The sequence below is a fragment of the Acinonyx jubatus genome, chromosome B1 (assembly GCF_027475565.1).
Source record: "Acinonyx jubatus isolate Ajub_Pintada_27869175 chromosome B1, VMU_Ajub_asm_v1.0, whole genome shotgun sequence".
Lineage (NCBI taxonomy): Eukaryota > Metazoa > Chordata > Mammalia > Carnivora > Felidae > Acinonyx > Acinonyx jubatus.
Window position 1 is genome coordinate 44,440,926 of NC_069382.1, and position 15,360 is coordinate 44,456,285.

Sequence of the window (15,360 nt, forward strand, 5' to 3'; positions counted from 1 at the left end):
CTACCTGATGCCAGAAAGTCTTTAGTTCAACAAAGCTGTAAGTCCCTGGATGGTGACCAGATGTACTTTGGGGCCAGGGAAAACCTGCTGGTCCTCTCCTCACCACTCCAACTTACATCACAGTCTTCTAATCAATGTCCTTAGTGTATCTACGCCTTGGGTTGAAGATGGCTCAAAAGGGTAGAAAAATAAAATGTAAGTAAAAACTGCAGTTGACAGCTTCAGGTTCTAATCTGTGCTAAAGACACCATGCCCCTCTTACGTATCTTCCCCTTTTATCATCAATTATTGCTATTATTAAATCCCAGTGTGTCCCCTGTTGTCTTAAAAATGTATCCCCAAATGCACAGGAACCTTTGCTGCCTTCCCTACTCTTCCCACCCTCAGAGCTCCTCACATCCAGGAAAGTCTCATGTATGTGCATTTTCCATATGGTGTTGGTGAGAGATAACAGCTTATTCTGGTGTTTCTGCATGAAGTATTTTCATTTTAGAAGAGCATCACTCAGAGCCAGGATTCAGATGACCCAAGGGAGGTACCTGGGACACAAAATTTAAGAACCCCAGGAGCAGACACATCCTTAAAATCTGTACCCCAAGTGCCTCATTTGCATCACCCTGGTATCCTAGCCCCGGTGTCACTACAGGAAAGGAAGATGCCTGATTTAAAGTCCCATGATGGGTAGGTAAGTGAGTATTGGGAGATCCTTCCTAGAAGTCTTCAAATCCGTGGTCCCTCCCACAAAAGATTTCCTCCAAACAGACTGAGTCAGTGGCTGATCTCCTCCTGGTCACTGAACAAAAGGAGAAGGCAGATGCTATTCCTGCACCCTGACACCCAGATACAACAGGCTCTGCTTGATGATGTCACCAGGTGTGTAAAAGCCCAATGTAATGTCCAAACACTTAATGTTTGTCTGGGCCCCATTCTGATTCTTCTGTCCTTTGACTGTGGACTCTTAGATCACAAAGATTTCTCCCTTGAATTTTATCCTTGAAACACAACTTACTCAGTTCAGTGAGGATGGGGATTCTTCGGAATTTTGGTTTCTCAGGAAATCCAGTGAAACACTCTGAAGTCCCTTTTGTGAACACACACAACAAAGAAAAGAGATTGATAAATGCAAACAAAGTGGCTTTTAAGACTTGGCAAGGATGTAAATGCATGCCATGTTACCTGATGCTTTATCTTAACAAAGTTAAGGGAAAGAAAATTGGGGCCTCCTCAGCATTTCCTTTTGAGAAGTGGTGTGTGTTTTAAATGGCATTGCAAATGAACTACAAAAAAGTGAAGCTCTCCCAGTCGTGGCTTATTGATGACAAAGTAAAATATGATTATTCTGCATGGAGTGGTAGTGCTGGGTAATGGCTCAGACAGGCTGTGCCTCAGTCCACATCCATTTGCTTGCAGAACTTTTAGGGAACCATGAATAAATGGTGGTGCTTCCCCACCAGTGCTTCTGGAGATACTACCACTAGTTTCTGGCTCCTAGTGCTCTTGGCTTCTTTGAGATATTCTCTGGGTACCCGGGTGCCCATGAGGCAATGCTCATGTCTTCTTTCTTCTTTAGCAGAACTGGCTGCCTCCCATCTCTGGTTGGCTTGACTCAATCCTACATCCCTTGGGACTTCCTTAAAGATGGGCAGGATGTGACTTGGGGCCTCTGAGCTTTGCTTTCAGTTTACAGACAGATTTCCCTCCTGTGTTAGGAGGTGAGCCTCGACTCACTTCCTCTGTGGGCCTCGACTCCAAAACACAGCAATGCATGGCACCAGCCTGAAACACAGTGCTACCTTGCAGGGAACAACAGGAAGGTTCAAAACCCAGCTGAACACCAGAGTTCCGGTGTCCGAGCCACACTAAAAAAATTGTAAAGGATGAAAAGGGAAGAGAGAGATGGGAAGCTGGGGTCCACTTAAAAAAGAAACACACACACAATGATCTCATCAGAAGTGATGCTTTGATAGGGTTTGAAGAGAGGTCTCTTGGATGTTGGAATGGAGTCCTGAGGGATAGGGAACAGCCACCCAGGCAGAGGGAATTGGATAAGGGATACAAAGCAGGAAAGAGTCAGTATAAATAAGATGAAGTAGGAGAAAATTCAAACTCCTAATTGGCCTCCAAAACCCTGTGTGATTTTCCTATAATTGTCATGGGTCACCATTATAGGGTTTAAAGTAGGGAACTGACATTATCTGTTAAATATTTATAAAAGATCCCTCTGGCTGCTGTGAGCAGTGGAAACTATAGAGCAATCAGGATTTTACCACAGTCCTATCAAATCTGTGAATTAAGTACATATAGTCAGAGGCTTCGATCTCAAATGTTCTTACTAGGTGCACACACATGCTTATCAGTTGAAATAACTGATTTGGACACCAGCTGAAGGACAGCAACTGAATTTCTGCCTTAACTCCCTCTTGTCTTGTAGAGCAATGGTTAATTTGAGTATGTGTCAGATCATAGCCTGGATATATTTCACTAATTGTCAATATTTTTGCTATGTAATAGTACACAGTATTATACCTGAAATCTTCCAGTCTGGCAGGGTGCTATTATAAAAGATTGCTTAATTGTAGATTACTACTGTACATTTAAATTTCAGTAGCATATTAAGTTGTCAGACTTAATTACCATTATATGTTTAGATTATGCCACAGATTATTTAGTTCAATACCTAGGTTTGCCAACCTGCTCTCCCTGTGATGTGACAGGGCAATAATTAGAACATCACTGGAAAACCTAAAGTTTCCCACAGAAATGTCCAGGAGGCCTGGCGTTCTTATGGATCCTTAAGAAAGTCCTCACTCTGCTGTCCCCAACTCCCAACATCCCTTGGTGAATCACCGTATGGAATAGCCTTGGTAGTCCTCGATGGCCTTCACATATAAGTTTATCATGACTGCGAAGATGTGGAAAAGCCTGCTTATCCCACAAGAGTCTCAACAGATATGCTAGGGCAAGGTTTCTGATTGGTACTATTGACATTTGGGGCCAAAAAGTTTTTTGTTATTATTATTATTTTAAATCATGCGGGGCTGTCCTGTGCATTATAGGATGTCTACCAGCATCTCTGACCTCTACTCACTAGATGCCAATAGTATCCCATCAAGTTGGGACAACCAAAACTGTCTCTAGGCATTGTCGGATGACCTCTGGGTGGAAGGGTGGCAGGGGAGAGGGGAACTGCCCCTGGTTGATAACCCCTGTCCTAGAGGAAAGGAGAGCAAACTGCCCATTGGCTAGTCTTATGTTGGTGCTCAGCATGCAAGATGTTTTCTGACTCCTGGCAGAATTTCATAGTCCTTTATACTGTCAGTTCTTGGAAGTGTATATTCTCATTTCTATCTCTTAGGGATGGTACAAGAATGGTATTCACATGAAATGGGAAGAATGGTTAAGAGAGCCAAATAGGCTTCTTCAAGGCTTCAGAATTTCTCTATATAAACTCCAAGTAGATTTCTATAATGCCAGAGTAATTGATGAAAAATCTGAGTAATGATCCTTTGCTATTCTTGGGTGCTCATAACGTGACTTTACTGATGTTATAGCCAGCAGATAAGCAGACTCAGTGACCTTCGTTAGGTGGCGCAGTAGAGCCTGTCTAGGTCTCCATTTCCTGGTCACACAGTTGGGTATGATGATATCCCTAAAAGAAACCTTGCAAGCCTCCCACAATACATTTTTCTCTAAACCTTTCCTTTTATCTTTGGGGAAAGCATGTACTCATACTTCATAACAATTGAAATACTTTGATATTTCTTCATTTTCTCTGCCCCTTTCCAAACCTTTTTCCTTCTCTCTTTTACCTCTTTCTACCAATTAATCTTTCTCCTTTGAGGGCATCCTTCTAGCCTGTAACAGAGTACATGGCACATCATACCAAATCAATATTGTTTTGTTGAATTAATGAATAAGCAAAGGGATAAAAATCACTAGAAATAAAGGAAAGTGGAATTAAATCCATAGGTTTCTCTCTTTCTAGCCTATATAAGATGTGAGATGAAGTAAAAGTAATGATAGGAAGGACAAGTCACCGAGATGATTAACTCAATGGCCAATGTCAGTTTATCCCAGGCTTTTTCATTTGTATACTGATGACTTTGCCTTTAAAGTGAATACTTCTTCTTTGTCCAATTATAGAAAGTTATAAGCATGGTGTGGACACACACACACACCACTCACACATATATCACACACAAATCGTGTGTAAATCTGAGTGAGCCTAATTGCTAAGCTAAGGTTTTATGTGCAGAGCACAACAGCATTTTTTGATTTGCTCAGCAGAGATATGGTTCATACATCCTCAGTCTGGATTTCCATGGCACTTTGATATTCATAAAGTGCTTTGTTATTAGCCTGCTTTGCAAAACACCCTGAAACTCTGGGTGCTGAGTGGGCTTTCATTGCTTAGTGAGGGTGTCTCAGGTAGCTGGCTCAGTTCACCTACCAGAGATTAGGCTAGATTGCTCATTTATTCCTCTGTCCCAAGACCCTTTTATGTTCTCACCTAGCAACAGCACCTAGGAGTCAGAGAGAGTTCTTTTGGTTTCCTAATTTGATTCATGAACATTTTTATCCAAAACAATAATCATGAAAGCCTTGTGATGCTGTTGATGTCTGACTGTTCCAAGTTCCATGCAAAGTGGTCAACAGCTATGTGGCTAAAGGACTAAGTTCCTGATCCTGATACAGAGGATCAACATTCCCAAGGGAAATGGCTGGATACAGGGAACCCCAACCATGATTTACTTTTATTTGTTGAGTTGAAAATCTGTTTTAGATACAGAAAATTCTTCAGAAATAGTACTTTCATATTAGGTTGAGTGTCTAGTACTCAATTTTGGAAACAAATTAATAGTAAGCCTTTTCCTATTTGGGAGGAGAAGGAAAACCACAATATTTAGTGGGAATTTACCTTGAACACTTGGGTACAGTCAAACATAAGGGCTCAAGAGTCCATCTTACTGGCTTATTTGTTGCAATTCAGTGTGTATGTGGTAAGCATCTAAGTGACCATAGTTGTACTAGGAATTAAGAGGAATACAAAGGAGGAAGAGACTTGATCCCCATCCTGAACAGATCCTGCTTCTCACCATCTCTTTCCAATCTGAAGCTGCAATACAACATTTTTAGTCTGTAGAAGTTGAAAGGGACCTTAGAGATAATCTTGTACAATTCATATATTAAAAGCATCTTCAAAGAGTAAGAGAGAGTTATACTTCATTCTCTCAAACATGAAACTAGGAAGAGTATGGAAACAACTCTAAGATCCAATGAGGATTGATACTACTACTGCTACTACTACTAAATGTTATTAATTATAATAATATGCCAATTTCTATCTTAACTAATATTTAATAACAACAACAAAAACAGCACTAAAAATTCAGTGATTTTTCTTAAAATTGGAAAATAGTGTTACATGCATTCCATTTAGAATACAGACATAGTTTTCATTTGACTTAGGATCCCCAAGGACTGAACTGTCTGCTACTTCCGTTATAGAATTCTCAGAGTTGGAAGGGAACTTCAAGGCTTTCTGGTTCAATGTCTCCTCCTCCCCATTATCAAAATACTTCTGAGAGGAGTTAATTCTCTTTCCTTGTTCCATTCTCTCTAGCCTCCTCCTGTCAGGGAGTTGTTCTTACATGGTTCTTCAGGCATATGGGGAGCGCAGATAACCCGCAGTGATCCGATGTTGAGGGTAGCCATGATGGTCTCTGTGTCTACCAAAGCTGGGCTGCTCAATGCCTTGGATGAGGAGGATAGAACGGCGCACATGGAACATTCCTCTATGTTGGCTGCGCGGAGGTCTTCAGGAAAGAGTGCAGATCCCTAATGAGAGAAAACCCAGTAGAGGAGGGACTTCTCAGATGGAGGGAATTTTTCATGGCTCAGGGTAATGGCTCAGGGTAATGGCTCTTTGTGGGGGATGCCAATTTTTCAGCCAAACCCTCTCTAGCCTCCATTGACTTGGTTTCAAGACTCAGCTACCTGATATTTGAACACATTTAGCTTCACTGATCATTAATATCTTAGTGTGACTAAATTTCACAGGCCCTTTCTTGAGAGCAAGTCTGGATGAGCCAAAGGAGGGTGGAGACAGAAGAGCCCACATCCATTCATATGACTCAAGTGGGAGAAGCAAATTAGGGATAACAGTAGGGATAACAGGAAACATTCAGAGAAAGGAGAAGTTATGGATCTAAAGGCAAATTTTGCATCCCCACAATTTTGTTTGTAGCTGACCTTTCCTGTTACTCTCTGGGTTAACTAGCATAGTGGTGGTTACTTCTTTCCCAATTTGGTGGAGACACAGGGATAGATCTGATCCCGCCCTCAGGAAGCTTAAACTAGAATACTGGTAATTCCTAACACTAGCTGGATCTGGAGATTTCTGGTTCTTTTCCTGTCTTCCTTTCTCTGGCCTAATAAAAGGGTGCAGTGCAGAGAACTTTTGGTGCCTTTTTTAAAGGGAAATGAAATTTGTTCCTTGACGGAACCATTTTTGAAATTTGAAAAATATTACACATTGCCAGCATCATTTCATGAAAAATATTACATGCTTTGGTGCATTTCACACCGCCATATTTTTTTTTAATCCAGGGAAAGAGAGGGATACAATGGCATACAGACCTATAAAGGTTCAGAGCAAATACAATTACAACCACAATGTCATATATGCAGAACCGATCCATTTCTCATAAATGTAAACCGAATTCTTCCTTTTCATACATCTATCAAGGACTGTGTGGCATTATGTGTTCCAGATTAGATGTGTCTCCAGAAAAGACGAGAAAGTTGGAACACAAAGGCTTAGCTATTAGTCAGAATCAGATTCAGAAATGCAGAGAAACTGTTAGTTATATAAAAACCATAAAACATAATAATAAACATAAAACATAACATGCAGTGGATCCTGAGCATAAACCCAGGAGCCAAAATGTCTAGATTTAGGTCTTAGTTCTGCTACTTACCAGTGGTGTAAACTTGGACAGCTTACTTACTCTCTCTGTGCCCAAAGTTCAACACTTTCACAATCTACCCCATAGGATTACTTTGAGGATTAAACGAGTTACTTTATGTAAGATGCTTAGAATAGTTTTTGATAGCAGTAAGCACTATATAACTACAAGCTATTGTTTTGTTATTAATGCTAGTACCATTAGTGAATACAAATATTCACTCTATGTGACACTTACAGGAAGAATGTATATCTGGGGAAAATTCCGGAGAAACACCCATTCTCTCTTCAGGTAATCCAAAGATCCGATGAATACAATGTCCTTCAGCTCCTGCCGGGTATAGCTGCTAGCTCTCAAGGGTATTACAAAATTCCGAAGCCCCATCAGCGTTGAGTGGGCATCTCCAAAGACACATGCTACCACATGGTTCCGAAACTCATGTTTTGACTTGTCCATTCGTTTCTAAGCATAAGCAGGCCAGAGTCTGGTCAGTTTTAGAAACAAGCTGAGAGTCTCTCAAAGAGGGCTCCTTCCCCTCATACCAATACTTCCAGGTACATCCACAGGAGTACTTCCACAAGGATAATGTAATTCTGCAAATTGCTCATAAAAATGGAATTTATCTGCCTTGGGCAATTCTACTTTTTATCTTTTTGTGGAGTTCCTTCTGACTCCACTGTTTAAAGTCTTTTATTAGCCTGGAGTACATCAATTAAAACTCAAATAAGTGTCATTCCTTGAGGTGTGACATCATAGAACCAAATGGGGAACACATCTTTTATTGTCATTACATGTTTTTGGCCTTGTATGTGCTATAGTGAGATTCAATGGAAAGCTAAAACATTACAAGTTCCTTTGCTAAATTTATGTTTTCTAGTGAGCCCTGAAAATCACATCAGGTTGTACAAAATTCTGCAGTTTTCAGTGGATTTTTGTATATACGAAAATATCCATTAGTTTGGAACATGTGAAATTGCCTTTTCATGGGCCAAGAATGGTTGAATATTGGTCATTTTATATGGTTCCACCTAATACACCAAACTGATTCAACAGATGCTTTTGCAAAGTTGAAGAAATTCCTATGCAAAGTGCACAAAAGAAATAAAAAGGTCACAAAAATTCCATCTGAACTCAAGCATTTATACATGTCCCGCACTACCATCAGCAGCACCAGTTGTTAACGTTTCTTTAATATCTCTAAGTTGAAAATAATAATGTACATGACAAATATTTAGGTTAGGTTTCTCCCACATTCACAGAGACTTTTAAGAATGATAAATGTCACTTTAAAAAAAAGAGAGAGATGATATTCCTGTAGGAAACTCATGTTGAGCCTTTGTCTGATTTCTTCCAGGGAATGAGTCAAGGTCTTCTCTAGCGACACTGGGATGGGCTGGAAGGAGCACTGGATCTGGAGGAAGACCTGATTCTGTATTCTTTTGTATGACTATGAACAAACTAGTTTAACCCTCTCACCCTCAATTTCTGTAAGTTTCAATGGTTTAAAAATAAGAGTGAATTCTGTTGTGGAAATTAAATACCATATTGAAAATGTAATGCTCAACTAATTAGCTGTTGTTCAATACCTATTAATCAACTCTGAATCTTATTGAATTCCTAGAGTTTCAGAGGAGGACTCTTGGAAGGTGGTAGAGAACAAGTTAAATGCATTTAAAAGCATTTCATGTATGAGTGTGTTCTACATTCGTCTGCTCATGAAGACTCAGAATACTTCAAATGGATACATCATCCTCCCTCACGCCCGTCCTTATCTGGGTTAAATGACAAGCTTCTGTGAAACACGGGCTGATAAAATCTAACCAGATAAATAAGTAACATCTGACATCTCCACAATTAGTTTGTCAAATTAGCATATATGAGGAAATACTCTCTTTTCAGAGGGAATTGCCCTGTGAGGGGAAATAAAGCTACTTGTCTGGAGAGCCTTCCTAGAGAGTGATGTGAATCTTAACCAAATCTATTAAATAATTGTCTCTCGCTAATCCGATTAGTTGTAACTTGAATAATGAAGCCTCTAACGGTATTTAATGTAACATGCCTGAAGTCCAACTATCGCTCTTCTGAGTAGAACTAAACAATTAGAAACAAGATGCACGGCAGAGTGCATTAATGGGCACAGCTAGAGAGGCAATTTCTCCAACAAACTGTGGCACAAAACTGTCTCCCAATTGAGAAAGATGGCAGCTTTGTGAGGCAGTGGAGGGTGCACTATCTGTTCAAAGTAACTTAGGCCAACCACTTCCACTTGACCCTTCCACAAACCAAACCAAATTCGAAGACCCCTTGAATTCTGCAGTATGGACATTTCTCCTCTATGGTCGCAAGTTTCAAAACCTTTAGAATTTCTTAAACTAGAAGTCCTTTTAAACTTACCAAAAGACTTAGTTGGTGTCCTGAACTATATTCTACATCAAGCGTCAGAAAGGAGCTATCTAGCATGGCAACCTGTCTCTGTGCTTAAGAAACAGGTATGATAAAGCATCTGCCATTTCTATTTCTTGGTCTCTTGGATACCTCCATCTGCAACCAACTTCTCAACCTTTCTAATGATTTCCCTCCCACTGAAAACATGTTTATCTTCCTACTCAACGGAGTTTATTTTGCTTAGTTTAGAATAAGACATCATTGCTGAAATGGTGAATTTCAGCCGCAACCCTAATAGTGTTCTAGTTGATATGACAGTTCTGACAATTTTGTGCTTCTGATCAAATGACTGATCAGGCTTTTACAAAAATTGGAACATATTCTGTCAGGACACTGGTACCAAGCCACAAGAGCTGTGTGTGTGTGTGTGTGTGTGTGTGTGTGTCTAACAGAAGAAAAATGAACTGAACTACTTTTGGAAAGCAAGAAAAAGATATAATTATCAATTAGTCATAGTTGAAAAAATGATATAGGGTTCATACAACATATAATCACTTTTATTAGTTATATTTACCAGCTACTGCTTGCAAGTAAACCACTGAGATTATGCTAACTCTGGAAAATGAGAATAGATGAGGATCCAGAAAGCAGGTGTCAGAGCCTGGATTAGGATACAGACTTTTTACATCTTAGTTGCTGGCATTTAAGTAAATTGAGTTAGTTCATTTCCTTGAGAAAACAGAGGCAGGGACAGGATTCTAATATCTATTAGGATTCATCCAGGTCATGCATCTGGGAGATACACTCTTGCCTAATGTATTACGCTTAAGTACAGCCGGCTTTAAGAAAAACCACTATAGAAAATCCAAACTTTAAAACCAATAATTAGGAAAATGTTTATTTACTTTTTAAAAAAGAAAGGCTTCAGAGTTCTTGTAAATGGTTTCCCTGGTGCACTGAAATTAATTAGATTTACTAGCAAAACAGCAAAGTGTCAGGAGAACATTATTCTAAATCACTGACTCAGCTAAACCCTGAAAGGAGGGAAAAAGTAGTTGAACAATCTGATCTGATTGCTTCAAATCCCAGCACATTACCCACATCGTCTTTGTCAAATGCTACATCTGTTACCCTGCATACCATTCATATGGGTGGAGAGGAATGTGTCCTTCCTTTGAAATTCACAGTGTACAAAGAGAAATGGCAGGCGCTTATATAACTAGTGTAAGGACTTACTTTCCCTAGATGAGTAGCTTTATTTTATCTGAGATTTGGTGCAAGATCACCTACCAGAATCACTCTGTCCAAAGCAATTGCTCTGCACCAGTGAAACATGCCGCTGTCATCAAGCTGGTCACAACCCGGTTCTGGTTCATACAGAAAAGCCCTAAGTAGGGAGAATGGAGAGTTAGCTGAGAACATTTGGGGCACTAATGTAACAAAGCCAAGATGTCAGACTCATTAGAACCTTGCACTCAAAGTGCAAACAACACAAGGAAAGTGACCTTCAGTCTGTGAGAGTCCTGAATAAAGATTCATGTCTGAAGGACACCAATGAGTGTATCACAGCTGAAGACATACTAAGCCTGTTGTGTGTGTGTATTTAACAGACCTATCAGTCTCTCCTTTTACCTTACATTATACTGCCTTAAAGGTAGTTATTTTTGCTCTTAATTTTGCTACTGCAGTGATGAAGAAATCATGGGAGGTGTTTTGGGCACCTGAATATAGAATTTAAAAGGCTGTGAGATTGAGTCATGAATGCGGTCTCTTTCCTTGGCCTGTATTCCCCCCTTCTCTTTTCTATATCTTTGTGTATGAGGCCCTGTTGAATATGAGGCCCTGTTGAAACATCCTCACTTACTCCATGTGTTTTGCATTCTTTACAGCTTCCATCCCTGGCCTGCATTTGACTAAACTCTGCTCTAATCTTGGTTTAAGTCTTGGCAAAGCCCTCCACGTGATCACCCCACACTGGAGTTGGGCACAATGCTTATCATGGATATGCTCAACCACTGAAAGCGTTAGATGATCTTTGGAAAAATCTCCTCACATCCAAAGGAATGCATATTTGCTCAGTAGAGAAGAGAGGAAACCCTTCTGGAAGCACAGAAAGTTCAGAGTTGAAAGAGACTATTTGAGTCAGGAGAATCAAGGCTTAGTCTGAAGAAATAACCACAAAATTCCAGGGACTGAACATAACCCGGGTTCTCACTCACACCATGTATTTTCCTCAGGTAAGCAGGTGCCTGTAGTCCATGCAGCCATCCCAACCTTTAAGGGCACAGAGGCTATACCATCTTAGGTTCACACACCTGGAACTCACATCCTTCTCAGTCATTAAGGCAAGGGAAAAGAACTGGAGAATCAAGACTGGGCTTTAAAAAAAAATTTTTAACGTTTTATTTATTTTGGAAGGAGAGACAGGTCATGTGCCAGGGAGGGGCAGAGAGAGAGGAAGACACAGAATCTGAAGCAGGCTTCAGGCTCTGGGCTGTCAGCCCAGAGCCCGATTCAGGGCTTGAACTCACAAGCCATGAGACGGCTCACCTGAGCCAAAGTTGGACGCTTAACCCACTGACCCACGCAGGCACCCCAAGACTGGGCTTTTAATTTCATTGGCCCAAAGTGACACGCCATCATTTTTGCTTACATTCCAGTGGCCAAACCTAGTCAGATGGCTCCTGCTAGCTTTAACAGGGTTGAGGAGCATAGGGAGTAACTGAAATACTTAATGATCATTGTAGTCTCTGCCAGACACTTTAAAGACCACTCCTTGTTTATGGATAAAAGTCAAAGTGCTAACAAACGGTAAAGCTGGTGTTTCAATATACTGCTAAGGTTGACATTACTGGTGCTCAGAATACCCAATTTCCCTTTCCTTCCTTAGTATATGGGCAGCTGTGGGGTCACACGACCAGTTCCGACCAATGAAATGTGAGAAGTGACGGCTCAGGTAGTGACAGACTCCTGTGTGATTCTTCAGGCTCTCTCGTAACCTGCTTAAGTGATGACCAGCCAGCCTGACAATATGAACACCCAAGTGGAGCAGAGGGCGCTGGCCTCACTGACCTGTGTTGGACGCGTCACGGGAAAAAGAAATACACCTTTGTGGTGCTAAGCCACTAAGATTTCGTGGTTCTTACCATAGCATAAATGCATCTTCTTCTGACAGAAATGCCTTTTCTAAAAAACATGTTGCACGGAATTGTAGTAACTGGAGAAGTCCTGAGGAAATGCTTTCTGCAGTCAAATAACCTTTGAGAAAGATGCCCTCTCTTTGAGATTCACACTGTGCCTTAGCGTATGAGAGGTTCAGAAAAATCTCGCAAAAAAGAAATCTTTGAAAGTTTATGTAATCCAGTGTTTCACACACTTGTTAGACCACACACACGTTTACCATTTACTTATTTGATATGTTCATTTACTAATTTAAAAATACCTGTCACTATCTCTTGAATAGCCTTTTGGGACATACTGTACAATGTCACATGACAGGTTCGGCCCCAGTAATGAGTACATTATGAGAGTATTCTCCTGTGAGATTTTATCAAACATCCTGGGAGAAATACAACATATTGCACTCTGTGCTGCAGGTGAGGTTTTTTTTTTCTGTGAATTAATACAGCTTGTTATTCAACACCTGGCCCAAAGGCTCAGACTGTAAGATAATTATCAAGCAATTTTGATGTCTTTAACCAAGTCGGTTTATAAATTGCTATCTTAAGTCATAATTTTTCAGACAAAGGAACTTACTTAAACTTAAGATTGTCAGCTTAGAAGTGTCAGAAGACCCAGACAGAGAAGCTGCCATGGGAGAAGGGTTTGGAAATTAAGAGCTTATTGCCAATGAGATTGGCCAAGACTGAGGTGCAATCCTTTATCTTCCTCACCATTTAAGACTCCCTATAAACCTGGTGGATTCTAGTCATTTACCTAGCCAGAGAATGTTGCAACGTAAGCCTCACGGTCAGTTTGACCAAAATGGGTTATCTTGTTCTTTCAAATTAACATGCTTTTGGTGGTTTAAATACGGCTCTTAGAATTTGCGTACAAATTCCATAACTCGTGAGCTCTAACTCCTAATTCTAAGAACCATACAGGCTCTCTTAATGGTACTAGATAGAACCGTGGTGATGGCTTTATGCCAGGCTTGTTAAAGAAACTCACCAGGGGACATACCTAAGATTAGTCTGTTTTTGATTTTTATCAGGATCTGGAGAACTGGCTATGGTACTCATTCATACAACCTACTTTTCTCTCCACGTGTAGATTCCTAGACACCATCCCTCAGATACTGATATAATATACCCAGGTTACCTTCAGAGAGGTGGCTTCCTGCTCTCCGCTCTCTTCATTCAAGTGTGCAAAAACGGCTACTGTTTTCCTTCTGGTCACTTTCTTCAGCCTTTTCACTTTTCCCCTCCTTCTCCCTCTTCCTGCCCCTTCCTCCATCCCCATAACGAGGACTCCTGGTCTTTTAGGCAAAAGGAGAATAATCTTCTCCCCTGCACATTTTAGCTTGACTCGGGATACCAAATCAATCGCTGTACACTTTTCTATCATAATAAAAGCATGATCTATGTACGCAAGCTGTCACAGACAACATCTTTCTTCATTCTGGTGTTATGGAAAACAGATATGCCTTAGAGGAAACACCTGTTGGAGACCTGCATAAAAGAAAAGGCTGGAGGAGCCCCACTTCATCATAAAGGCATCCATCTGGTGTCCTTGCCAAGCAAAACCTGATGCAACTTATTTCACCATCTCTTAACTAAAGCTCCCTTCTGTCGTATGCCTTGCAAATGACATGATCCTTGCAGAAATATACCTTCCTAAAGAGAATAATAAATCACCTATGGGAATGTGCAGCACCAGCAGTCTTATAACTAGGAAATGAAGATTAGAACATAAAGGTTGATGCTCTTGGAGGCAAGAGGTGCCACAGAACACCATCCTGGTCATTCAGGGCAAAAAGGAAAAGCCACACCCCAACCAGAGGTAGAAGTTTCCAGGGTGAAGGACCTTTCTGTATAGGAGAAACTGGCAAGAAATATGGTAGGAGTTCCCTGAGAGGGCCCTCAGCGGACATGTTTAGGATGAAGGCAGGGTAGTTCACTGGTCACAAGACGGGCTTCTCTTTGTGCAAGCAAAGTAGGACACTTCCACCTGGGAGCATCCAGGAAGCATCGAATTCTGAATTCCTCTCAGAGTCAGGTCTCTGATTTCCATATTCAGAGGCTGACAGGTCTAGCGTGTTGGGTGAGAACAGCTTTTGTAGCCAGTCCACTGGTGGATGTCCAGAGCAGCATGGGGATGAAGGCTCTAGCTTTCCTTGCTGATGACTGCCTTCCTCGGAGCTGCTTTCATATGCACGAAGCCAATTATCTTTTGAGTACAAGCGTGAACACGTCCCAGCTAAGGAAGGCAGGCTCTTTCCTCTCTGCTCCCTGGAACCGTTCCGAAGAGTATTTTTATTCTTCCATGTGCATAGCAACTTATCCTATATGAATCCTATCACTTAAAGGAAAATAGAAGCGAGGGACCATGTGCCTTCAGTTTCCAATGGTGACATCTGATGGAAGAGAGAGATCAAGCCATGTAGGAAATCCTCTGTTAAGGTGGGGTAGGCGTCAGTGTCAGGTCAGGAAATACAGTTTCCAAGACTCTAAGTCTGCTGTCATTATTTCCTCGAAGTTACAGACTTGACTTAGATTGTTCTTGAAGATGATCTACTAGTGGATGATATCCTCCACTGTTCATTGGTATCTATTATAAAGTTTAAAAGGCACCAACATTTCTTTTTTCTCTCTTACTCTTTTGCAGGCCACATTTTTGGATGTGTTAGGAAACCCTGGCATGTAACCATTCTATCTGAAGCCCTTTTAAAACTCCATAGGTGGCTTGTAAATTCTTAGGAGAGTTTTCTGGCCTGGTTGCAGAACAATGTATTTTTTGCTCAAGACTTGAGTTAAAGTAACAAGTTTTAAAGGCTTAGCATAGAAAG

The 15,360-nt window shown here is 40.8% G+C and overlaps 1 protein-coding gene across 3 annotated transcripts in view; it reads right to left on the reverse strand.

Annotated features, from left to right (window-relative positions):
* KCNU1 (potassium calcium-activated channel subfamily U member 1) overlaps positions 1–15,360 on the reverse strand; it is a 146,857-nt gene that overhangs the window by 15,763 nt on the left and 115,734 nt on the right. For all 3 annotated transcript variants that reach the window (XM_053216622.1, XM_053216620.1, XM_053216619.1), the window contains 4 exons: positions 10,644–10,740; positions 7,206–7,430; positions 5,652–5,838; positions 1,010–1,081 (listed from right to left, as the gene is read on the reverse strand). In XM_053216622.1, coding sequence (XP_053072597.1) covers positions 1,010–1,081; positions 5,652–5,838; positions 7,206–7,430; positions 10,644–10,740 — 581 coding nt within the window. The remainder of the gene's footprint in view (positions 1–1,009; positions 1,082–5,651; positions 5,839–7,205; positions 7,431–10,643; positions 10,741–15,360) is intronic.